Genomic DNA, 26,206 nt, shown 5'->3' with positions numbered 1-26,206 from the left:
TCCACTCACAGAACAAGGAGCATTTTCATTTTAGAATAGTATTTAATACACCCCTACCCTAAAACAGACATAAAAAATTATCTGAATTTAACAGCCCCATAACCACATTGGTTGACAGGAGTAAACTTTTCTAAAGCTAGTGATTGTAAAAAACAATGCTTTATTTGGGTTCAAACTATAATACAAGCATGTTTTGAAACCTGAGTAAAGGCATGGAATTTAAAAGAACTTTCAGACCCCTGTGAGAAGTTGTCCTTGCATATTGCCCAGTAGAGATGTGCCTGAATGGGCATGATGAAGAAGCAGAAGAAAGTGCCAGAGAAATGGGGGGGGAAGGGGGAAGGGGGTGGGGGGGGCGTGGGGAAGGGGGGGGGGGCAGAAAGCATGAACATATGAGCCCAGATTAGGATTAAAACTGCAACTCTGGAAAAAAGCAAGAGTGGGTGAGTTTACAGTTAGGCACCTGTCACAGTCTCAGTGGAAACACAAAGACATGCAGGTGTCTGCAAACATTTTATTGGGTTCTTCACACTGACCAGAGGAAATTCTGTATCTTGAATATCTCATAATTGCCAGCTACTCATTTCTACTAAAAGATAACCCAGACCAAGTATAAAATAGAAGTACATCCAAGAATCAGCCAAGACACAGAAAACTTAGATGATTTCTTGCAAGCAGTGAGGACAGTTTAATGTTTTACTCAGAAGTATGTTGACTGTTTCCTGTGGAAACCATGTTTTTACTAGAAAATGGACATATTGTGAACCAGCCATAAAAGAGAAGAACCAGAGCGCATAAGACAAAAGGACTTAAGCATGTATACAGGGGGAAAAGTCCATGGGAAGGTTGTGAGAAAGGAACAAGCAGCATTGGGGAGGATGTGAATGAGGAACAAGCAAAGGAAGAAAAGGATAAGAAAATGCAAACTGAAGGACAGTTGTGACATACACGACGGACGATGTGACACACACACAAGAGCCAATCATAAAGCATAAAGTAGCGTGTGAAAATAGGCCTTAACCAATAATAATTATGCACGATTGCATGTAGGGAAAGCAAGAATTGTATATTAGGGACAGTAGTTCATCAATAAAATGGCTTCTGCCTGATTCACATTGAATCGTGTAGAGTCCATTGTATCTCTCCGCAGTTTCCTGCTGTGACTTTTCATGTCTTTTCATTCGCCCTTAACTCCTACTCCTATCAGTGTGAGAACAATGCCCTCCCGTGTAATACTTACTTGGTTTTCCATGCTCTGTTATGATTACAAAGCAAGGAGGCGGAGCTTTGTTTCCCAGGGAATTTTTAAGCAATTAACAGTGTTCAGTTTTGTAAAGGACAAATAAACCATGTTTATCGTAAGTGGGAATAGTTCCTCCTTCTGGCACGCACTGTATATACAGGTGGAGTGTTTCTGTTAAATATGCACACTGGAAAGGCTTTGCTTTGGGGAATGTGGTGAACCTCAGGACCCTGGCAACCCTTCAGTGGTTTCTAAGAGGTTCTTCAGCTGAGCAGCCAAAGCCTGTAAACCTTCCGTGAGTTTGTGAAATCTCAGTCCTTGATCTCTTTCTACTCTGACAACAGATAATTCCTCAGCCAAGCATTCAACTCCATATTGGTTATTTTATTTTTGGTATCACTTGGGGGTTTTTTTCTCCTTTGATATGTAAAGTTGGTTTTGTTCCAGGAACAATAAAAATCTCTCTTTTGCTTTGTGTTTATTCAATTGTGATGACTAACTTTAAATTTAATGTTAAAATTAAAAAGAAGCTTAAACTGATTTTTATAAGCATTTTTGCACAGGAAGGTGCAAGAATCCAAACAGTCCTATCTAGGCAACCACCTAGGCAACCACTATCCCCAAGCACACATGTGCCCCGTGAGAAAACTGTCATTCCAATGCTCTTTCATTTTATGTTCAGTTTAAGCTGGACCAGTTAAGAAGTTATTGCTTAGTAAGTGCTCACTCCACACAGAATTTTCTTGTGTATCGTATTTTTCAGAATAGCATGTAGCCAGTATCTATTAAATAGTTTTCATGTACGTTTTCAAGAATACCTTTTAGATCCCAGGAAGTATTAGGTACACTTTTAAGACTTGTTTTAGGACATCACTCTTGCCGAGCCTCCATGTGAAAAGCACATTTGCAAAGTCCAATCCTCTGGTTTGGCAGGCTAGAGTGGAAGAATAGTCTGGTGAAAGGGGCTTCAAGTAGCCAAGGCTCCTGGAAGCTGAAAGTTTTTTTGGACTTAAGAAAAATCAACTACGACTTATGTTTCTTATGAAACTGATATGCCAAGGTGATGCAAAAGGAGGAAGTTTAACAGTGATCTCACAGACTATTCATTTCATGATAAGCACTGAAGTGTCATATCATCATTTAGGATACTCTACTGAAAACTATTATGTCTTCCTGTGAAAAAACAAAGCAAAACAAAATAGAAACTGAGACCTTTTTTATTAAAATAAAATGCAAAATAAAACTCATGTTTATATTTTTTGTTTTAGAAAACTCATCCTTAAAGAAGGGCATTGCATTTCTCATTTGAGAGAAAGTGGAACCATTTTTTTCAGTATTTCTAGAACAATCCCTCCCACACCCTACTGACATTTTCAGGATAACTTTTTCTTGCAAAATTATTTGCTTGATGAAAATGCCTCTCTTATTTGTTTAATTCTTGTTAATATTAAAATTTATTCATTTACTTACATAAGCATCATAGTATTAAAATCGAGGTAGATAAGCAATGCTTTTCATTCCAAAATGGTCAAAGTAGACTTTGTTGTTTCTTTTTTAAAGAACAAGATTTCATTTCCACAAAAAATATTTTCAATTCCTAGGACAGACCCTGTATGTTGTATGCTGGGCTCCTCACTACAAGACAGACAAGAAGTTACTGGAAAGGGTCCAGCAGAGGCCACAAAGGATGAGGGGTCTGGAGCATCTCTCTTATGAGGAGAGACTGCAGCAGCTGGGCCTGTTTAGTCTGCGGAAGAGAAGACTGGGAGTGGGTCTCATCAATGCATATGAATATCTCAAAGGCAGGTGTCAGAGGATGGTGCCAGACCCTTTTTGGCGGTGCCCAGCAGAAGGACAAGAAGCAGTGGCCATAAACTAAAACACAAGAAGTTCCACCTCAACGCGAGGAAGACCTCCTTTCCATTGAGGGTGGCAGAGCACTGGAACAGGCTGCCCAGGGAGGTCATTGAGTCTCCCTTTATGGAGACATTCCAAAGCCACCTGGACGAGTTCCTGTGTCACCTGCTCCAGGTGACCCTGCCCTGCCAGGGGGGCTGCACCAGATGACCTCCAGAGGGCCCTTCCAACCCTAATGATTCTGTGATTCTGTTACCTTCATTAACCCATACCCTTGCTAAAAGACCGTTCTGAATTTCACTGGGGAAATCCGAGAACGCGGAATTTTCTTGGCGTCCTCGGTGTTTCTCTACCGGAGCAGCCCACGGGGAGGCGAGAAGCGCTCGTGTAGTAGCAGATCCTGGTAGGAGCGAGGAGCCGGGGCATGAGGGGAACTGGGTGGGTACTGCGGCCGGCTGCCCCGGCTGTCCCTGCACCCGGCGGCCGGGAGGCGGCGGTGGAGCCCGGCAGCACGGGCGGGCCGGCCTCCGCCCCAGCGCCGCTCAGCCCGGGAGGCGGGCACGGGCTGCAGCCGCTCCCCGCCCGGCCGCGGCTCCTGCGCAGGCGGGCCCACTCGCGGGCTTCCGGGGCCGGCCGGGCCGGGCCGGTCAGCCCAGCCCATTCCGCTTCCTCCGGACGCCGGAGGAAGGTAAGCGCGGCTGGGGGGCCGTGAGTGTCAGACTCCTCCTTTCCGCGCCAAGCGGCTGAGCTCCGCGGGGCCGGCTTTCTCCGGCGTCACGGCGGGGGGAAGGCTGGAGTCGGGGCGTGGCTCTCGGCAGCCGGCCCGGGGCAGGCGGGGTCTGCGGGGCGTGTGCCGCCTCAGCGCCACGGGGCCGTCTCCCCTCAGTGCAGGAAGCGCGTTGATGTGCTGGAGGGTGTGGAGTGTAAGTCCTGTTGGGAGCGGCTGAGGAAGCTGCGCGTCTTTAGCCTGGGGAAAAGGAGGCTCAGGCTTATTGCCCTCTACAACCACCTGTAAGGAGGTTGTAGCCAGATGGGCATTGGTCTGTTCTCCCAGACGGCTAATAACAGGACAAGAGAACGTGGCCTCAAGCTGTGCCGGACGAGGTTCAGGTTGAACATCAGGAACAATTTCTTCACAAAAAGGGTGATTAGACATTGGAATGGACTGCCAGGGAGGTGGTGGAGTGGACGTGACACTTAGTGCTATTATCTAGTTGACAAGGTGGTGTTTGGTCAAAGCTTGGATTCGATGATCTCAGAGGTCTTTTCCAGCCTAATTGGTTCTGTGATACTGTGAAAACAATCCTCTGTGCTGGCCGGGCGAGGACTGCCCTGGGTGAGGGCACTGAGCAGCTGCTGCATTCCCCAGCGCCGTGCTGTCAGGTGGTGGTAAAGAGTTTTTCATTGACGACCTAGTGCAGCTACTCTGTAGACTCTCCTTTGAAATAAGAGCCTGAGTTTAAAACAAAGAGCCAGTTTAGATAGGTGTGAAACATGTTGAGTCTTGCCACCTTTCGTTTTCCTCATAATGGTCCTTGAAGCGCCTCTCTGAAATCCTTGATGAGTTGTCTCGGTGATGAGTGCCCTGGGCATAACTGCCCACTGCATGTACTAGTTAATACATGCAATTTTGGCTCCCTCTTTCTTCCCCAAAGTAGCCCTAGAAATTATGGGGTCACCATTCCTATTCAGAAGGGGACTTTTTATTGAAAACAGAGTATAGGAAGTTGACAAGTCTCACATTTGAAAAACTTAGCTATCATCTTGCATACTGCTTCTTTATCATCCCATTAGAGGTATTGAATCCATGAGATTTTTCAGGAGCCTGATATTAGCATTTTCTTCCATAAATGAATAAATGATCCAGAATAGTTCTTGTAGAAGATGAGTAAGTTTTTTGAATATTTGATCCTTGCAAACCACATTGATTTAATCTTGTATTATATAGGTATTTCACTTAAACTAGTATAATATAATTGGGGAATTCTTCCCAGAATATATAGTTAATTGTTACACTAAGAATTACATGTCAGGTTGAGAAAATAGCAATGAGTATTACAGAAAATTGCAAGAAAGTTAAATTTCTTCAGTAAGCTAATGGAAATAAAGTTAATTTCTGGGATGACACTTGTCTTTGCAAGACACAGGGCCTCAAAATACTGGAACACTTTTGCATTCCTCAGATAGGAGACAGCATGTCTGCTAGGTATGAATATTAATAATTCAGTTACATAATATTTTTATGACATGACCTCTGTCTCTTTGTTTCATTCTTGCCAGTATAGCTTTTAGCTTTCATCCCATGAAAGATGGGATGATGGGAGACGTACCATGAGGCTGCTTAAAGGGCTAAATATTTGGGGGGTTCATGATGTTGAAGCAGTAGCATAGCTGAATAACTTATAATTCAGGAGAAACGTGTACTTAGGGCAATATAGGAGTCCAATGGCAAACTGCAAATCTTCATAAACTTAATTTATACCATTCTTTTTCCCTTGTTTTATTATTATCCTCCTGTGACTCAGCTGTTTTATCATCATGAAAAAGACAAGCACTTTAAATCTGTTGCAGCAGTTAGAAACTGTTTCCAGTGATTATTTTTATGCAGCCGTCTGCCCAAGTAGGCTTTGTGAGTAGGTAAGAACAAGAAAGCTGGTAAGAATAAGAAAATTTGAGTGATTTTTGATTGATGCAAATCTCTTTAAAGTTTTATGCATCTTTCTCATATTCTATGTCCTTTTTTTGCATTAAGTGACAAGAGACTGATAAAAACTAAATTGCTCTCAGACTGAGGAAGACAGTGCAGAGCTGTGAGCTTCCCTCATATAATATGGGTTTTCAAACCTACGTTTTTTCAAAGACACAGTGATCACTGTCATTTCTGCAAGTGTCTGAGAATAAAGTGCAGACTGGTGCGAATGCAATGCTTTATTTAAGTTTTTTTTACCAAGGGGAGAGGAGGTTATGTTGCTTCTGTTCCATTTCTTAAAAAAGCTTCACTGTCTGAATATCTAATGTATGTGAAGCAGACGTTGCTTGAGCTTTATAGCTATGTAACTGACCCCAAAATAAGTGCAGGAAGTGGTTTATACAGTAATACTGTGAATGCCAAAAAACATTTAGGTCAATAAATTGTTGCATATCTTTTCTGTTTAACTCTGCCCTTCACAGTCACTTCAGCCTTGCTCAGTGCCACCATTCTCAGAAAGTACTTTTGGAAAAGCAGAAGGGCCCTCTATGTTAATAAAGTGCCAGACCATGCAGCAAAGTGCTAGGTAAAAATCCAATTTACATGTTTGAATTACTCTAGAAATAAATGAGTTTCCTTCTTGCTTTTCCCTAGCAGTGAAGTTCTCAGGCATGGAAGATTGCAACTCTAAAACTCTTTGGAATCTATTTATTCTTTCTTGTTATTTTTTTAAAGGATGTTTGTAACTGAACTGTGGTTTTGGAATTACAGATATGGTTTGTGATAGGCTTGCCTGGTGGGTCCCATGGAATCCAGGCTTCAAATGATGGCAGTGAGGATAGAAGTAGTGCAGTAATGCTGGACAGCACTCTAAAGAGGCTATTTCTTGGACCTGCAGTACATTAAAAAATTAGGAAGGTTTTCAATTACTTGCTCATATTTATTTGCATTTCTTCATGATTGAGCATACTGCACTAGGTCATGACTCAGCATTTAATTGTAGTTACTGACTTACCTGCATAAGTTACACACAAGGCTGTGTTGCTGATAAGTGATACACTGTGCTGTAGACTGTGTTCAGGTGACTGAATGCTGTGTGCTGTAAAAAGTACACTCCTTTCAACCTGGTCATTTTTGTTTCTAGATGAACACTGGACTTACAAATATCAGTATGTTATCTTGACTTTTTACCTTTGTACCTAGCAGAAAGTAGCCAAGCATAAAGCGCATAGCTTCTGCTGAACAAGAGCAGTAGCAGAGTACAAGGAAAGAGACAATGTCTTCTGGAACAGTCCAACAGGAGAGTCAGACACCTCCAATAAAGCAACCTGGATGGGTAAGCTGGGTTTCCTCCCTTATATTTCAATGCTATTGCTAATGAATAACTGGGATTTTGCCTCAGTTGCTCTTACTGAAGAGAGAAATAGGTGTCTGTTAGCTTAAGCGTGTACATGAAGAGGGGAAAGGACAGTGTGTTATTTTTCCTGGTTCACTGTGCTCAGAGGGCTAGGAGTTGTGAATCTTAAGTCTCTGATTTATGCCCTGAGTTACAAGCTGGCATAGCTGGCATGGTGTCAGAGTACAAGTCCAGTACAACCTGTCCCCAACAAGTTCCATATGCACATGTCTGTGTATTCAGAGGGGGAGAGAGAAGGGAACAGTATGGCACAAGGATCTGGTCTACAGCTGTACAGAAGATGAACATTCTCCTCTGATAGAGAAATTGAGGAATTCAAGTGTGGTACAGTTTTTTGCTAACCAGTCACTACCAGAGGGCAGCAGTATTGGGCTGATCTGCAAGGAAGGGGCACAAGTGACAGCAGGGTGGCAGGGGCTAAGGCCTCAGGTACAGGGAGCACAGTACCCAAAAAAGGAAGAGAGGAGATCCAATGATGTTAACCAGGGTCAGCCTACAGTCAGTTCAGTGATGCCAGGCAAGTCCATAGGAATAAGGCAAGTCTGATGCTAAGCCAGGTGATCACGTTAGCACGGCAAGGTAAGACATACCTACAACACAGTTAAGGCAAGGGCCTGAGCTTATATACAGCTCCTGAGCTGAAAGGCAGAGTCCCTGGGCAAAGCTTCTTGCTGTTTTCTCTGAGCTTTGCTCTTTTCACAGCAGTCTAATTCAGTGTTACACAACTGTGCCATGTTAGAGCTGACTCTGAGCCCAAGCAGCTAAACCCCTGGCAGGATATGTATGGAGACAGAAAGGTTGCAAAGCCTGTTGGTGTGCTTGGGGCTCTGACACTCATTTCCTTATCTTTCAGTCAGCCTGTTTGTATTTTACTGTATTTGCTATGACCTTGCTCTGAAACCAGTTTGAAGTGGTTCTCTGTGGTCTGGAGTGGAGTCAACTCTGTATTGTTCAGCCAAGCAGCACCACCATTAACCTCTGTGGGAGCAGTGCTTGAAGAAGGGCTGAGATATTAATTAGCTATAATGTGAAATGTGTGGCTATGGCCAATAAATGCATTTCATTATTATGGCTATAAAATCATGGATCAGTCAGGCATAAAATGAGATAGAATCCTGTAACAGATGAATGTGCTCTTTTTCCCAAGACATTGCTTGTTCTATGATGCCTGGTTTTTCTTTCAAGAATATGTGTGTTTGAAGATGTTGTGTTTTTATAGAAAAATGTTAACATTTCCGTTAATTTTAACTTAATGACAACTCCTTTCCCTTGGCTTTTCTTGATGAGCACAATGTCATGGTATGGAATTGGACTGTCCCTTGGATCAGCTGGGGTCAGGTGTCCCAGCTGTGTCCCCTACCAAATTCTTCTGCACCCCCAGCCGATTTGCTGGTGGGGAAGCCTGAGAAACAGAAAAGGCCTTGACTCTGCGTAAGCTCTATTCAGCAGTAATTAAATATCCCTGTATTGTGAACACTGATTTGGTCACAAATCCAAAACCTAGCACCATACCAGTTACTATGCAGAAAATAAACTCTTGTCCAGTCAAAACCAGTACACCCATTTATTTCAGATGTCTGATAATGACACTACAAGTGCTAACGCTGAGTCTTTTCTTAGAGAAAGAAAAATAATCTTACGTCTACAGGTCAATACTCTGGATAGTAGACTGCAAGAGATAATACTGTCATTTTTTTCCTCTCAATCACAGTGGGTGAAAAAAGAGCTACCTTAAAGAAGCCTATTGGTGGCCTAATTTGTATTAGGGTGAAGCCAGTATGGTTGAGTTCAGTTAATGCCATGGATATATTTAAATTGCTCAGAGAGGAAGTTCTACTAGTGGGGAGTCTGGCAGAGTTTATGTTGACCCTCTTCTGAATACTTGCAAAATCTGCTCTTACTGAACTTCAGTTGGCTTCTGTACAGAGCAGAACTTGATTTTTGAAACTGCCACTCTGCCTTTATTTCCTGTCATTTCTTTCTGGGAGAGATAATGTAGCTCATGAGAATAAAATTACTAACAGATATAAAGCAATATGCTTCTGAGGCAAGCAGCAGCTGAGTAATTGTAGGAAAGACCAACAAGATGGGTGGTTTAAACTTAAAACCTATGTAGTTCTTTCTGTTTCTGTATTGGGGCATCAAGATTTTGTCACACCGCTAACAACAGAATAGGGAATTTCACTTGGAGGTTTTTGTATTTTAATTTTTTTAAAAATAATTTATCTTCTTTAATTGATTTTTTTTTTTCTTCCTGTGAGATTAAATTCAGCAAACTAATCCAGGTTTATGCTTTCAGCCAATGTTGTTTTGTCCCATCTCCCAAATTCAAGATAGAGAGATTGCAAGGATCCGTAAAGAATGCAAACAGGAAAGTTTCTGGTACAGAGGTGGGTGATCCAAAGTCATTCTTACCACACTCACCACACAGAATGACTTCTTGATGTATGTATGCAAAACTGTCTGCAGAATGCTTTTTTGTTGGAACACTGTTGTGGGTTAACTATGTCATGTTAAATTAAGCATTGTATTCTTAAAGGTTTGATTGAATTGTTTGCGTAATCGTTGTAGGTAAAGGTGGTTGAATTGAGGTCTTGTTTAATGTGAACTTTAGCGATTGTAGAGTTGGTTCTATTCTTGAAGTCCATTATTACAACCACCTTAGAAATGTTTTACTTCATTACATACTTAGTGCCTTTGAATGGAAGGCAGGCATGGCTACATGTCTTTGATTTCTGAAATTCTTTGTGTGTTAGGACAGGTAAAAGATTAGTACTCAGTGTTTTAGTGCCTTTTAAGTCCACCCTCTCAGTTTGTGTCTAAATTACCTATTTCCTGAATGGAGAAGATTGAAAAGGGTTTCAGCATTTCATCGGAGCTGCTGTCATTACAAGTGTTGCAGTAGTTAGAGGAGATACTCAGATTGTGGAAACTATTATGTAATAAATATATATGTATATAGCATTAGCTCCAGATGTTACAGCATGGCTGATGTCTAATGTGTGAGGACATCCTTGCTTTGAAGAGAATGTAATCTGAATGAGCAGGTATAATAGGTGATTAAGACAGTAGGCAAAGTTAATGTTTAGAAGTAGTATGTTTAACATTAGAAACATAAAACATTTAATATATAAGAGTATTTACCAAATAAGTAGTGAATTTTGGCTGACACCAGCTACTCTCCTTTTCATTTGCACAGGTCTTCCTTTATCTCTTGGAAGCATGCTTGTCACCCAGGGGCTAATCTCAAAAGGTAAAGATAAAAAAATACATTATTAAAGTGCTGGTTTTTAATACGAATATTCCTCTCACTCATTACCGTCATTGTTATGGTGATTTGATTATTATGTGTGCATTGCCACAGTCATTCTTTTGAAAGAACATGAACTGAAAAGAGAATTTGCAAATCCAAAGACTGGTGGCTGGATTCTGTCTCCATGATCACGTGTATTTGAGTAGAGCCTTCACTGGGGCAGCCTGTGGGGCAGAGCATTGTACAACCCGAGCGGGGGTGTTAGAATTGGGTACTGTAGCTCTAACTGTTGGTTTATTTGAAAAATGCTGGCAATGCTTTTACAGTGACCATGTATCAATATGACTACAGCTTTGATGCAAAGGGACAAGGAGTACTGCCAAAGTGAGGAGACAGAGAGCTTTCTGTAGAGATGGCTTACGATCTGCAGGCTAACACAAAAGAAAATTGTATTCTGTTTATGTGGTGGATGAGCCTGGTTCTACACATGGCACCTTCAGTTTCCCTGCTGGGGGCCTTGACTGTGTATAAGGTTGAGGTTAGTGTTTTGGGGAAAGAGTGAGGGGCATCCACCCTGAAGTCTGCTAAGCTATACCACAAGAGGCTGATGTGGGTTCCCTATTCCATCCTTGACCTAAGAGCTTGTAGGGAGACAGCGAGGGAAGAAGTAAGAGAAGGTGTGTCAGAGAAGGAATACACATTCAATAAAGGATGAGCAGCGATAGGAAGGGCACTGGGGCTGTCTCCATAGCTAACATGCCAGCCTCTGGCACCAGGTACTCTTCTCAGTTTCTGTTCATTGTACTTGGATGTTTCTGACCAGCTGTGAAGTAACAAATGCCCTTATTAAATAATCATTACTGTGTGTCAACAATTGGAGGGGAGTGATTAGAAACAAACACCACTTTTGTTCCTCCCTCGGCTGAGAGACACAATATAAAATTGCATAGATCACAGTGGGCAAAGGCCCTTGTGCTTAGCATAGGCTGAATGCCTCTCTGTCTAAACACTCTTCTGATGGCTGCACACAGTACCCTGCCTCTAGAAGAAGCTGGAGCTTCTATGCCTCATTATTACTATCTGAATGCATGTAACAGTGCAACCAGTGTTCGCTTCCCTTCCCTTTGCCACGGTAGTCTTGCTGTGTGGAGCCCTCCTCCACAGCATGGCACTCCTCTGCCAGACACATAGCTCTCAGAGGAATACTGGTTTCACCTCCTGAGCTTAACTGGGGGAATGTGGATTTTGGTGGAAAAGCTAAAGACAGTTTTTTGCTTTTCTTGTTTAGCACACTGTGTTCCCCTCTTAAAGGCCCAAATGTGTGATCTTTCCAGAGGAGGAGGCTAGATACCAGTGGTACAGTTTTAATCAATAGCCACAGAAAGCTGCCAAAGAGCAGTTTCGTCCTACTTACACAGCACAAGGAGCTGGACCCTGTGTAAGAGATTTAATTTTGCTGTTTTATATGCAGGATTGGTTTGTGCTGAAACATAAGCCACCATCACTTCTGCAGTGCTGCAGGTGTCACCAGTGGCAGACATGCTGCTTTCATGTTGGTTTACATTCTGAACTCCTGCCTGAGCTGAATCCTGCAAAGTCCAGGTTCTCTTCCTCTTACGACTCTAGGACTACCCCAAAACACATGCACTAAGAACTAGTGGAATGCAAAGTGCCCTGATGTACTGAAATCTGAGTTAGTGGACTTCATACCATCCTCACCTTAAGAAATGCAAAAGCCTGTAGGAAAATTGGTGCCCTGGTTTTGAGTGCTGATGAGTTCTTCAAGTGAATAAGCTTTCTGATCATTTCCTTTTTTGTAGGCATTTTCTCAGCAAGCGCAAGATTTGGTCCATACCCCAAGATGGCAAGTAAGTTGCACCCAATTCTAAAAGGAAAGGAAAAGTTCTTTACAGGCAGTATGCAGACCTTAGATGCATCTCTCTGAATTTCTTTCCAAAATATTATTCTTTTGGAATTTATATGTTACCCCAGCAGATTAGGAAATTAGGTTTCTGATGTGTTTAAAAATAAATGTATGAAACATGATTCTTCTCATGTAAATATTTTCAGTAGCAGCTTATGTTTATGTAATGCAATCTCTCAAATTGGTATAAACTCCAGCCTCCACTTTGTTTTATAAATTATGTCAGCCTCATTGATCAGCTGTGCTTGGCAGATTGCACAACTTACGGTATCAAGAAGTCATGATACTATAATATATAAAATGGTATGGTCCTTTTCGTGTTTTCGTTTGACTGATCTCAACTGTCTAATTCAAAACCATGGATTGATAAAGAAAGCAAATGGAAGCACAGAAACTGTACTGTACAGTGAGGTGGCTCATAAATGACAAGAAATTAAATTGATTCCTTCTTCAGTAGAAATTCAGCAGGAAATCAAGGATATTGAAGTAGTCTTTTATTCTGACTCCAATGAAAGCCACAGTGCAACAGTATGGCAAATTGATGTTCTGGCTTCTTAGAAGGCCAGAGAAGTTGGTGAAAAGTGTGATCATTAGAAGTAAACCATGGTGTGCAATCAAAGGCAAGACCAATTAGTGCTGACATTGTGTAGTAAATTTTACTTTCTCTAATCTGTTCCTCTAAATATTACATCCTTTTCCTGTATGCAGGAATATTATATCCTTTTTCTGTATGCATTGTTTTGGACCAGTTGCTCTCTCTCATGATAGGTAACCAGTTTTCAGTAGTTATTTAATTCACCCTGTAATCCCTGTGTAACTTCACGTGTTTGTGACGTGTTCTGAGAAGATGTGATACACAATTTGTTGTATGATTAAAATGGAGCCAATAGCACACTCCTGATTTAAGCTCTTGTATTAACAATGTTTTGTTATCTGTCTCTATAGTTGCTGGTGTCTTAGGCTTTGCCATTGGAAAGATGTCATACATGGGAGAATGCCAAAAAAAGTTTCAGAAAATTGGTATTGCACCATTTGGTCCACAACAAAAAAGGTCTGTGCTTATTTGAATTATTAAGCCTAGATCAAAATAGTCTAAAACACACTAAAAATTATATGCAGCAGAACTATGAACTTAAGTTCTGTGATCAGATCCTGAGGTGCTAGTCATAGGCTATATATTGCAGTATTAGAAACTACTACACATTCTTCAGAAAATGCAAATTAAACTCACTGTAATACCTGTTACTAGGATATCCATGATTTCAATGAAAATTTTGTACTTTTAGGTGTGATGTGACAACAGTTACTAGTTCTCTTTTCATCTAGTGTCATACTGCTAAGATTGTCTGTGTTATCACTTCGACCGTTTGAGTCTTCCTTTGGAACATACATCAGGCCAAATATGCTACAGATTTTTTATAATGTTCTCATATTTTAACAAAAATTTAAATCTCAATCCATATTCCAACTTTCCCCTCCTCTGTGGCTTTGCCCAACCTCATACTGTCACGCCAAGCCATGAAGAGCACGAACTGAGAGGATGTTTTTTCCACCTTGCACCTCTAACCATAGAATAGATCTCAGTGGTCGACTTCTGTCGCCTGGCAACTCCACATTTCAGTCACTGTTTTCTCAACTTCACATAAAGTACTCCTTCACATCCAATCAGACTCTGACTTCCTTCCCAGCTCCTCCTTCAAATGCCTGTTATACTCTCTGTTCTCGATATGGCTTCTGGTACAAACCTTTCACTCACAAAATTTCCAAAAATTCTACACAAAAAATCGTTCTCCTTTGTCTTTCCACATTTTTCCCCCAGACCAACATGCCTATAAAAGTGCCTGACTGATAATGGGAAGCTTCTTCATTGTTCATCTATTTCTCTACTTGTATTCTTCCCCCACATAAAAAGCTATATATATACTTGGTATTACACAAAATGTTATACACCTTACTCCTAGCTCAGTTTGCTCATAGGCAGAATGGCAAGGAACATCTTTTGCCGTTATATTTTGAAAATCCTGTTATATTTTGGCAATTGCTAGAAGGAGTACTTAATATTAATTAATGGGGGTTTATTGGCTGAGACATTTAGATGTCATATTTTGCAGTTTATATCCCATATTACAAGAATTGGGGAATATAGGCAAGAGATAACTTCTTCAAGAACTTTTGCCATCATGCTATACCGTTGTATTAGAAGAAATCCAGCAAAATTCTTCAATGTTTTATTTGCTTTCAATATTGTAGGCAGTGTCATCATGCTTGCAAAGAATGTAAAGCAAAATTGGGATCAAATGAGAGCGAAGATTCAATTCCTTCAGCATCTTAGTCCCAGGTAGTCAACCTTGTAATTTTTTTTAAAATCTCATGTTATTTTCCATGTTGAATGGTATTCTTCTTTTGAACAATATAGTGAAAATCACAGATTTTAATAATGGATCAAAATCCAAGCATTACTCAAGGAAATACTCCATATCTGTAATTTCTGATTAATTTTGTTCTTATTTTTACATTGCATACCTTTTATGCTAATTTTAAATCCCCCATCTCTGAGGAGTTTTTTTCTTTAGCTGTAGCAGAGTATTGCTGATTGACCTGAGTGGAATTAATTTGGATCAACTGCTTGTATTAAAACAAATGCAACTCCTTTCAATTTCCAGCTTGTTTTACTTAAGAATCAAATAATTATGGATTATGTTGGTATTTAAAAATGTACTGAAATACTGAGAACTAAAAGGAGACACAGCTAGGTGTGGGATTTTTGCATTCAGTACTACAGTTTGACTAGAGCCTTAGTGCAGTAGCAGAATAGTGATGCTCGAGCAGCCTGCTGTGGTGGGGCAGGGGACATGACTCATGTGGTGTTTTCACCCCAGAAAGGGGCAAGTTCCCTTTATGAAAAAGGAGGGTTTACAGGGTGGAAGGTAGGGGAGTGTTTAAAAGGACTTGCACTCCATGAAAAACAGGCCAGCAGCTGGGTTTTTTAAGAATGCTTTCACACTTTTTGCTTGTGGTAAGCTGGCCTACATTTCTCACAGGCAGGAGAATGTGTGAAAGTGTTGCAAATAGCTTGGCTGCCTGCAAGAGAGGAGAGCACAGGGCCTGTTTGAAATCCTGCCATGTGAGTTTATATAGCTAAGAACAGAAGCCTGATGCAGAAATTGTTGGATTAAGTCTGGCATATATTATGTAGGAATTTAGACAAGGATATTGATAATAGTCCCTTTCTTACTCTTAAGTGTGTGCTCACAGAGGAATAAAGAGGAATATCCTATCAGAACCTGTTTACTTGCCCAGAAGAGAGATTTTGATGGACTTTTATTATGCAACAATGCATTGTGGCAGTGAGGATTGAGAAGAGTTTTCAGAGTTCTGAAAGAAGCCATTAGAATAAAGTCCTGATTTTGATCAACTTTGGTTCAGCATCTTATATCAAGTGCTGCAAGTGCTCAGCCACTAGCAGAAAATGCACTTTGGCTTAGGCTCACCTAATAGGGTTGTGCCAAAAGAGCAGTGCTTCCCTTGTGCCAGCTACAGAGATCGTGAAGTGAGTTGGCCCTCCAGATCAGCTCTCTGTGCTAGTTTGGTATGAGGAAAGGGGTAAAAAAACCCCCAAAACTTTCTGAAAGGTTTCTTGCTAGTGCCAGCATGAGGGAGGGAGTTAGCAAGACTTAATGCTGATAATTCAGGTAAGCCTGAATGAATAACATTCTAAATCCATTAGCAGTTATGAGTTTAATAAACCTCTTGCAATACTGTGCCGATTAACTGCTTTGGAAGATTTTCTTTTAAATAAATGCTTATGGAGGCTCACTTATTTCAAATAAGAACCCCAAAGCATATTTAATTGAGGATGGTCACTTACTAGCAATTACCTGTGTAGAGAAATTAAATATTTATGGTGGGATTTACCTCTGCTGTTTGTCAGAGCTGCAGCTTTCTGAACCTTCAATACAAACACATTCTGTTTTTCAGCCTTCCTCTGTGAGCTGACAGTATTTTTTCTGGTGTGCCAGTACCAGTTAGCTTTTAAATAAATTCCAAATTGTCTCAAATACAAAGGAGCCTCGCAGCTTTTTGAGGGGAAGAACCCAGGATGCCAGAGGCCCCTCTCTTTGTTTTCTTCCTGTAATGGGTCCTGGAATTTCTGCTGTGGAACCTGTTCCCTGTTCCAGCTCACATGTTCATCAAAGACATTTTAACAGCAGCTTAGGTCTTCTTGTTTGGTTTTTAGAAGATCTTGAAAGCTTAGTCAAAAACTTAGTTTGAAAACAAATGTAAGGTAAGTGTATTTCTTTCAACTTTTAATTGCTGTAACGAAAAAGCCATTATATTTGGGCCAGTGTGGTATTTTGAATTTGCCAGAAATCAATTTTGATGGACAGGTTTTAGAAACTTAGGAAAAGAAGTACTGTAAGCATTGTGTTGTTTTGTGTACTGTTAAACCTCTTCTCTGTTTTGATAAAAGTTCTTAATTTAGCATGCTATGCTCTAAAAATGTGCAGACCCCCTGCTGAGCACATCTTGCTACTATCCATGCTAAGCATATGGTGCAAGCTCTGGCAGTGCTTAGGAAGACCACCCAGATAAAATTGTATTCATGTTTATGAGTCCAAAGGTAATGTCTTTTATCCTCAGGGACTCTGGAATGTTCTCAGAGAAATCACCAAGAAGCTCCATGTTTCACACTGAAAGCAAGGTGCCACTCATAAGTAACAGGTCCTTTTATTCTATTTACAGATGTGGTGAACATGATAAAAACCTTATCGACCAGCTTCTTTCAAGGCACTTTTCTGTAGATGAGAAATAATAATTTAGTGATTCTATCTCTTGGATTTGGTATAAATTGACTTATTTGAAATAGTTGTGTGTTGTTATATAGTTCGGTTTGCACTAAATACCAGTTTTTTGTAATGCACCTTTTGAAATACACTCCTCTCTTTTCAGCACGTGTTGGTTTATTTTCCTCTCTTCTGTGCAATTCAGTTCTTAGTGCTGAAAAATTGCATTTGTCTATTGTATTTAGATGCTGGCAATACTTTGTGTAGCAGGCAGAGTGGTTTATGATGGAATGTTTGTCTATGTCAAATGGAAAGAGTGTGAGGATGTTTAAGTGGTTTGCACAGTGAAGCAGCTGTTCAGTCTCTGAGCTGACCCCTTGGTTATGGAGTACTTTAAGAGTACCAAATCCAGGGAACTGTCACGCTCCAGTTACTATGCTGAATGAACTTCCCATAAGCCAGTTTTACACAAAGGTCCACTTTGCCAGGGATACCAAAAGTGGGTGCCACATTCATGAACAAGAACACACAATATTTTGGAACAGTTTGTGGTCTGCACAAAATCTGAGGCCACCAGATGTTGAAAAAAACAACCAAACCTAGATGGCACATGCTCTCTACAAACAGCAGGACACACAGTCTTCCATGAAACATCTCAGGAAATCAAAAGCAGACACTTCCCCTAAACACAGTGATGGCTTTCACATGGGAAGAAATGCACAGCTACTGGGAAGTTTGGGCTTCAGTGTCAGCTGATGAAGGCTGTCTTCTGTGGGGTTCTTCTGTTTGCTTTTATCCTGTGCCTATGGTTAGTGCCCCTCTTTTGAACAATCTTCTGTGGGCATCTTTACTTGGACACAAAAAGATTCTGCAAGCAAAATATATAGTATGGAAAAGTGTAATGTAACTATTAATTAGTCAGTAAACACAAAAGACATTCTGGATTTGACAAAGTGATTAACATTGAGTACTGAACTTCCTTGACTCAACAGCACTTGGACAGCCTTTCCTATCCAAGCAGCCACCAGGCAGAAGGGGAATGGTTGGACTGACTAGACTCCCTGTCCTTTTCTTTCCTACAAGATTTTATACTTTTCTACTTGGTGTTTAGCCTCTTGAATTCTTGAGTTGCTAAGAACCCCTGTCTAAACAGGGGCTTCAATTTTACACTTGCTACTTTTCTGCAGTATTTTTCCACAGCTCTTTCAGTTGGAGTCAGTGATACACAGCGGTGCTGTGTCACAGCTGATGCTGGGTACAGGCGGGAGACCCTGGGAAAGCCTTCCACAGGGGCTCCACGGCGAGGGGCTTACACAACCACAGAGAAGGCGACCTCCTTTGTGAAAATAATGTAATTGTCATGGGTGTACTGTGATAGCCACCAAAACTTGAATGGTGACATGTCTGAGCTACTTCCCCTTCATCTGTCATCTGCTGTCAAGATAACAGCAAGAAGCTGCACCAAGGTTAGTCGTGCCTGGAAGGGAGGGAAGCCATCACATCCAGGTGGTGCCAAGGAGAGTGATGCACGTGACAGAGGACCTTTCATGTCAGACTCTCAGAGGCTGTTCTTGTGGTCAGTGTTACCTCTTGATCAGTGTTACCTCTTGATTACAACTTAGCTACTGAACTTTGCTTTAAATGTAATTTTGGTTATTTTTTGCTTTCAGTTATTTTTCTCTAATAAATATGCTGATGTATAAAATTTCTTGTCTCCTTTTTTCCTAGCTTTGTTTCCATACTTTGCAAAAAGCTGATTAGCTAATTGTGTGGATCTAAGTTCATGAGCTACTGTGATACAGGTATGGAAAAAAGGCAGTTTGTGAATCTTAAGATGTATTAGCACTAAATTTATGCATATCAAAGGAAAAATGAGCACAGCTAATGGGAAGACTGTTCTTTGAAGGTCTTTTTACTACAAAACAGCTGCTTTTAATTATGTCCAGTTTAATGAGCTAATCTTTGTTGACCATTGCTATTGTGCATTTCATACAAGCAGGTTAAAGAACTTATTTTTAATTGAAGCAGAAGTTGAATGCATTGAATTTAGGGGTGACCAATGGAAAAAAATAGGGAAAGATTTGAGGTAATCAGTTGCTTCTTTAATAAGAGGGGAAGAGATCTCCAGGAGGAAAAACAGTTGACCTTGCAAAGGTAAACTAAACTTTTCTTAGTGTTTTCTTACACTGATAATAGGCTGTACATTTCCTTTTGGCAGAAGATGTTACAAAAAGGCTAAAAAAGCCAATGAACTTACACAGCTTCCTGTGAATCATTTGTATCTGGAAAGTTGAACTTGTTTTCTTCACCCAGAGACAAGGGAGTTGAACTGTGTGCTTAGGCATATCACAGCTTAGTTGAAGTCCACATACATGTTAAAATCAGGAAACAAAATACCTCCTTCAGCTGTGATATACAGAGTGAATAGCTGTATGGAAGCCTCTATGCACTTTATGAAATTATGACTAGAAAAAGGGTGCAAGAAGAAAGCTATAGTGACATTAACCTCAAACAACTGCAGTATCTTTGGGGACTTTTGTATTAGCTGTTTGCAATCCTTTTACAAATATGGTATTCACATCAAATTTTAAAAAAATACTGTGTTTTAGAAGAGAAAGCAGGTTGAAAACAGCACATTCCTGTTTAAATCCTTAGTAGGTGGACTCTAGGTAAGCCAGCTGGTCTGTAATTATTTTTTAAAACTGGGAATGAAAGGGACATGAAAGCTCACTATCCAGGTTTTTATAAATCTCTATCAAAAACAAGATTTGGGGCTTATTTTATTGTTAGAGAAGAATGGGAGAATAGGGCATGCTATGCAACAACAGGTAATAGGAGGGGAGAGCTCTGGAGGGAACTGGTAAGACGAGAGCAGGTTCTGGGGCAGGATTTACAACAGGAGCATGCTGGACCAGGCCAGCAGGAAATACAAAATGGCAGCAACGCTAACTTGGGAGCAGGAGCCTCTTCCTAATGACTATTTCTACCAGTGAAAGTGCTGCTGGTAATTTGTCCCACTCACCCAACTTGTTTTTGGCATCACACACAAAAATTCCATTTGAGAGGACAAAAAGAAAGGAATCCAACTTCTGACATCGATATTGCAGTAGCTCCACATCCTGGAGGGACTAAGCCACTTGTACTTTGTATGGGTGTGGAGGGCTTTCTGTTTTGTTTGTTTGGGGTTATTTTCCTAGTAAGTCCCTCAAAAAAATAAGGTTCCCCGGGAAATAAATGAGCCTCTTCTCAAGGCCAGTTTAAAATCTAGAAGGCCTCAGGGAGATTTTGGGGACATGTTAGGGGGCATCTGGTCAACATATCAACAGATAATCTGACAAAGGAAAACACAAGTGTTTCCTGATGACAAAACTACAGAGCTAGGAAAAAAATCTTCATGTGAGAGGCTGACTAATAAGCTTCATAGTTATGCAGAAAAATACTAAATGCATCACACAGTTGGTTTTAAATTACTCTTTTTCAGTACAGGGACCTGAGAGTCATTTTGCATAGTTGCAAGACATAGGATCAGTGGTCCATGACAGCCAAAAGGCAAGCAGAACATTAACAATTCCCAGGAAAAAATTAGGGAAAACTTAGACTACAGAGCAATTCTATGGCATGCCCTCATTTTGAATATTATGGTGCTTCCAGTGCATCTCAGAAATTGTACAACACAGAGACAGAAACAGGAGAAAGAAAAATTAAAATAAAAAAGAATGATCAGAACTACAAAGTGGTTCATGAGAGATTAGGTAACTCACTTTCCAGGCTGAAAACATCTCAAGGTGAGGAATACTGTGTCTGTAAAAGTGTGACAGATGAATAGGGAGTAAGTAATTGCTGTTTTTCTAAAATCAAAACTCATTGGCACTCAGTGAAATCAGATTTAAACAGCACAATTCCATCAGGGGGATTCTTGCCACAGGATACGGTAGAAGCAAACAAAACAGCTTCAAGAGACATGACCTACACAGAGACTTGGTGGCTGCAAAACACCTGCATTTGCATGATCCAAATGCAACCTTTGTGTCACGAAAATTTCTCAGCTGTGATCAGGGGAGGACAAGAGGGTGCACCAGTGAAGGATCTCCTTCTAGAAGGGTCACTAGCCAGTGTGGGAGACAGGGTGACCATTATGGCAATTCTTACGTTCTTACAGCTATTGAAAAACCAAGTTAAGAGCCTTGCCAAATGAACTAAACCCCAGGTGTCTCATACCTATAAATGGATACTGAAACATCTTCATGTGCAGAGAGCACAAGTTCCAAGATTCCTGAACACACCTTTAAATTATTTTTATTACAGTATAGTGACTTTCTCTGCAGATGAAGGGTGAAAAAGAACTAAGGGTGGTAATGGGTGCTTTTCCCATTGTCTTTGGCATACAGATTGTTTGAGAGCAAGGGCACTTCCAACTTCTTGCATAGAAAAACCCCACTTACCTGAACTTGTAAATGTTTCTTCTCACCTGTGTGCATTTTGAACATTCTGCAGCCTGTGCTCAGGCACATCAGCAAGCTCAGGTATTTCAGAGCAAGAACGATCTTTAGTACTTCCTCCCAAAGACTCATTTTAAACCTGTCCTTCACACCGCCAGCTGGAGGCTGAGGTCTGCCAGGGCTGGGCTGGACATGCCCAAGCTTACTTCATTCTACACTGTCACATCTGTAATACTTCAAAATACAAATCGGAAACCTTTTCCAGCAGCAAACGCTTGCCATTTACTCACTCCCATTCTGCTGCTTAGCTCCGCAGATGCAGTAGATCGTAGTAGGCTCAGGCGCTGCTCTGAGCCGTGCCAGGCACGGAGCCTGCCCGTGTCTCGTGCAGCACAGCTGCCAGCTGTGGCCGGCGGCCGCCGCCGGTCAGAGCAGCTCCAGCAGCCCGGCTTCTCCGGTTCCGCGCCGCTCCGCTGCTCCCGGCACAGCGGGAGCTGGCGCGGCCCGCAGGGCTCCCGCTCGCCCGCGGCTCCCGGCCACAGGGCAGCCTCGGAGCGGGCTGGCAGCTGCGCATTCTCTGCCGTGTGGAGGGGCAGTGAACTTCCTAAAGTCTTCAGGGGACCCTAAAAAACACACTTCGCTCCTCAACGCAAACACACAGCCATGTGCACTGACTCCATGACACTGTACCAGCAGAAATGTTTTCTACTTACCATAGCTAAAAATTATTTTGACATTGTTAATAATCCATCATTGATGTTTAGGTATCAGCTACCGCAACCAAATTCACCCTTACTTGTATCCGTTGCACTGTTTTAAAATGTTAGATATCCTAAAATAGTTAAGATTAACAATTGTATTTAAAGTACAGAATTAGGCCAAGCAAAAGTATTTATTTTGGCATTATATTTATATAGAAACTAATTTTAGCTTCATAATTTAAAAAAAAAAAATTAATGCATGAAATGTGCTTCCTCTATGGGTTAGTGGGAGTAGAAAAGAATGTGTATCATTCTGTGTAAGGAATGAATTGAAAATTTCAGGGTTTAGAAGCTGTCCATGCAAGATCTCATATCCTGAAAATGGAGTCCTACATGAGCAACTGGAAAAACAGCAACACAAAGGTTATACACTACGAATTTTTTGTTCTGAATAATTTACTTCAAGTTTTGGCACAGGAAATCTAACTCTCTATTTCTCCTTTTGTCTTAAAATTTTTCTCCTTTCAAGGATAAGTGAAAATTGTATCTCATTGAATATCCATTGCATCAGATGATCGTGCAGTGTCTTTATCATACATCCTTTGTTTACTGCAGCATCACATTATGAAAGTACCTCATACCAGTCTCTTGCTTTTTAGTTTTGCAAAGATATGCTTCTGGTAGACAGAACACATGACCTTAGGTTGAAACTATGTATTACTATTCTGCCATGCATCTTAAAATCTCAGGAAATTTTGTATTGCTCCATCAAAAAATTAGCAGCAACTTAATAAAAATAAGTAAACAAGCAGGAAGTATTAAAACACTGATATATAAGTAGCATAGTACCTGGTATTTGTTAGTATTAAAGAGAAAAACCAGAAACAGATACTTTAAATCATGACTGCTACTGACTGATTCTTTTATACTTTTTTCATTTATCTGAAGTAAATACATACTAATTATGTTCCCAAGGATTATCATCTACTCTCTGGCAGCTCTCTCAGTGCTGTTAGATACAAGAACCTGTTTATTTTTCAGCATATCTTATAACCCAAACAGCTACGCATTTCTGGTTTTGCTATATTGCTTGACTTAAGTTAAATGAAAATACTAGTTGCTCATTTCCCTCATTATTTGGAAAGAAAGAATAATATGCTTGATGGTCTTGTGAGCTGGAAATCTGTACCCTGGCCAAGGTTCCGGTTTCAGGTTCTAATGCAGGTATTCAAAGATGCCTCAAAACTTTTGTACGGTGCTGGTGGTTCATGTTCAGTTCTGACATCACGCAAAAAAATACTTGAAAGTATAAACTCGAGGTATATGTGTGTCCAAGCCTGCCCTGGCTTTGCTGAATTAGCACAAACCCAGGGCAAGGGTCTGAAATGGTAACGGGATGCAAATTGTCCCATTTGTTACTTTGAGATTAAAACCCAAGGATTTGCGGATTTCTACAAACATAGGCAACTAAATTGCAAAAAGTAAAACAATATTTTTGGACCTCCTCTTTCATGTAAGAGATTACAGAGAACTTGTTCTGGTTGTGAGTCAGGAAGCTGCAAGTAAAGCCTTCTTATGGCAGGTCTGGTGTGTTTACGGGAGCCAAGGAACTGAGCTGGACCTGCCTCCTGCAGATGGGCACGGTCCTCACTCAGGGCCACAAACAAGAGTCCCCCATGAGAGAACAAACAGGTCTTTTAGCTTCCAGCAAACAGTAGACAAGTGAGGATTTCTTCTTGAATCGCAAGGAGGCAAGAAAGTTGTGGGTTCAGTCTGGAATATTAATGATTTCCCCAGGTTTCTGCAAATCTGCTTAGCTTTCATTAATCAAATCAAATCACTCTTCATTTACACTTTTCTATTCCACATAGCTGTGTTCCAAACAACTTTAGTAGAGAAAAAACCCTGGAAAGGTCAGATTAGTACCTACTTGGGGCTCTAAACATGCCTACTAATTTGGGGAAATACAGAAACATTCAGGACCAGGATTTTTGGTAGCTTTACCAGCTATAAAAGAGCTGAGGCAGATTTTTGCAACCCTCTTCTCTCTGTTCATGCACATTAGTAACAACTAACTTGGGGATAATGCTACCAGCTCCTTAAACTGGCCTGCTTATTTTTAAGAAATTGTGAAAACAATTATTTTATAGGGTTTTTTTAGAAATGTTCATAATGAAGCATTCAGACTCTTGGTGCTTGACTTATGGTATAAGAGGGGTTTTTTAATGTTATTTTTAATTTGAGGAAGAAGAGAAAATTTACTTAGCTTTACAATAAACATTGGGTTAATTCTCAGTTATTGACAAATATACAGGTATGATGGCCCATAGGAAAACTTTAAGTATTTTTTAACACCACTGTTCTGTACATCTAGTCACATTGCTTCCAGCAACCGTAACCCTGCTGTCAGCTCCAGGACACTTGGATTCAGTTAAAAATTCCTAAAAGTCATGGAAGTGCAATATGAGCAAGCTACTCATGGGTGACTGGGGAGCTGCTATGAAACCATGAGACTGTAAAGGCCCACTCTGAAACAAGGGGGTACTAATGGAAGATATGCAGGAAAAGAGAAGGAAGAAGATTGAATTCCCATGGCTGTTTAGTGAATCAGGGGCTCAACATACACATTATCACAGCAAACTAAATGTGACCCAACTCTGACAAAACATCAGTTCCCAGTACCCTACTAAATTAACAGCAATGTTTGTGAACTCTCCTGCATTTAATATGTATCAAGGATGTGAAATCCAAAGAATTTAAAATTGATTGATAGCAAACCAAACTTGTTCAAGTACAAAAAAAGTATGTCCTCTGAGGGACAGTAACTAGATGCAACAGAATGAATGCGTTATATTCAATCTAAAAATGCTATCTATACACAATGTTACCTCAAGCAGAACAACATTAATTGACATGCCTTTTATTTTCTCCTCTAACAAAAGAAGAAAAATTATAATACAATTTATTTAAAACACTGTGCTTGTCCACCCAAAAATATTAATGTGAGGCAAGACACTTTACAGGAAGGCACCATCATAGGAATATGCTCTATTATTATCCTCTCAATCTTCTGCCTCCTGTTACTTGCATAACTTACAACTAAGAAACTCTGTGAATATTTTCATGATAAAGCTAATCAGCTTTGGAATAGCACACTGAAAACCACAGCAATGCAATTCTGGCAGACTGTATTTTCAGAGTTCACTCATCAGAGCCATAAGAAGCATTCTCTACAAGGTAAATTTCTGATACAACTTCAAGATTATCCAATTAGCGCATTTTGTTTTTAGAAGATCAGTTTTTCTGAAAGCAATCTTCCTGTTCTGATTATTTTAAGTAGCATTTGGCTCCTTAGGCATCCTCCTCTTTCCCCCCTTGGTAGGCATGTTGTTTTTCAGCTCCAACAAGGATGTCAGGAATGCTTTTGTGCTATCAACTTCATCATGGTTTTTGCTCCCGTATCGCCCAAACTTCCAAATAAACACAATGCTGTGAGATGAAACTGCACACGCGAGAACATGAAAATCCCTAAGTGAAGGCAACATTTTGATTGAGACAGAGCAGGTGATGCAAACACCAGGAAATACTCTTCAGTTTTGCCAATGTAGCTCTTTTCTCACCGGCAATAATAATAAAACGTTCCATTGATTGGGATCTCTTCTCCATAAATGATGGTTTTGTCATGACTTGCAAAATTTGAGAAATACAGTGAAATATACAGAGCCTAACATTAACAGTCAATATATCATTCAAGGTTTTACCAAAGTTTGTCAGGTTTAGCCTTCTGCACTTAAATGTAGCTATTTTCAATACCTGCAATTTAATTCAATTATTTCCTTCAGAAATGACTGTCTTTAGAAACTTGTTGTGGGCAAGTCAGAGTATCAGTCTAAAAATAC

The 26,206-nt window shown here is 40.6% G+C and overlaps 1 protein-coding gene across 4 annotated transcripts; it reads left to right on the top strand.

Annotated features, from left to right (window-relative positions):
• The first annotated feature begins 3,691 nt into the window (after positions 1–3,691).
• OCIAD2 (OCIA domain containing 2) lies at positions 3,692–18,872 on the top strand. Of its 4 annotated transcripts, none has more exons than XM_032109471.1 (8): positions 3,692–3,788; positions 6,996–7,125; positions 9,506–9,596; positions 10,406–10,459; positions 12,280–12,327; positions 13,329–13,434; positions 14,634–14,721; positions 17,127–18,872. In XM_032109471.1, the coding sequence occupies exons 2-7, from the start codon at positions 7,066–7,068 to the stop codon at positions 14,713–14,715; spliced, it is 441 nt and encodes a 146-aa protein (XP_031965362.1). In that variant the 5' UTR covers positions 3,692–3,788; positions 6,996–7,065; the 3' UTR covers positions 14,716–14,721; positions 17,127–18,872. The 4 variants fall into 4 exon arrangements, with proteins under 4 accessions (XP_031965362.1, XP_031965363.1, XP_031965365.1 ...); XM_032109472.1 differs by having other exon boundaries at positions 3,696–3,788; positions 6,993–7,125; XM_032109474.1 differs by lacking the exon at positions 3,692–3,788 and adding an exon at positions 3,938–4,023.
• The last annotated feature ends 7,334 nt before the right edge of the window (positions 18,873–26,206 follow it).

The sequence above is a fragment of the Corvus moneduloides genome, chromosome 5 (genome assembly GCF_009650955.1).
Source record: "Corvus moneduloides isolate bCorMon1 chromosome 5, bCorMon1.pri, whole genome shotgun sequence".
In the NCBI taxonomy this organism is placed as follows: Eukaryota; Metazoa; Chordata; class Aves; order Passeriformes; family Corvidae; genus Corvus; species Corvus moneduloides.
The sequence above is the reverse complement of the archived record's forward strand: the minus strand, read 5'-3'. Positions and strand labels throughout refer to the sequence as shown.

Bases quoted from the DNA above. Each gene is read 5' to 3' on its own strand.
- OCIAD2 (XM_032109471.1), top strand. From the start codon at position 7,066: ATGTCTTCTGGAACAGTCCAACAGGAGAGTCAGACACCTCCAATAAAG. The intron at 7,126-9,505 runs GTAAGCTGGGTT...TTATGCTTTCAG, and splicing joins CAATAAAGCAACCTGGATGG to CCAATGTTGTTTTGTCCCAT. The intron at 9,597-10,405 runs GTGGGTGATCCA...TCATTTGCACAG, and splicing joins GGAAAGTTTCTGGTACAGAG to GTCTTCCTTTATCTCTTGGA.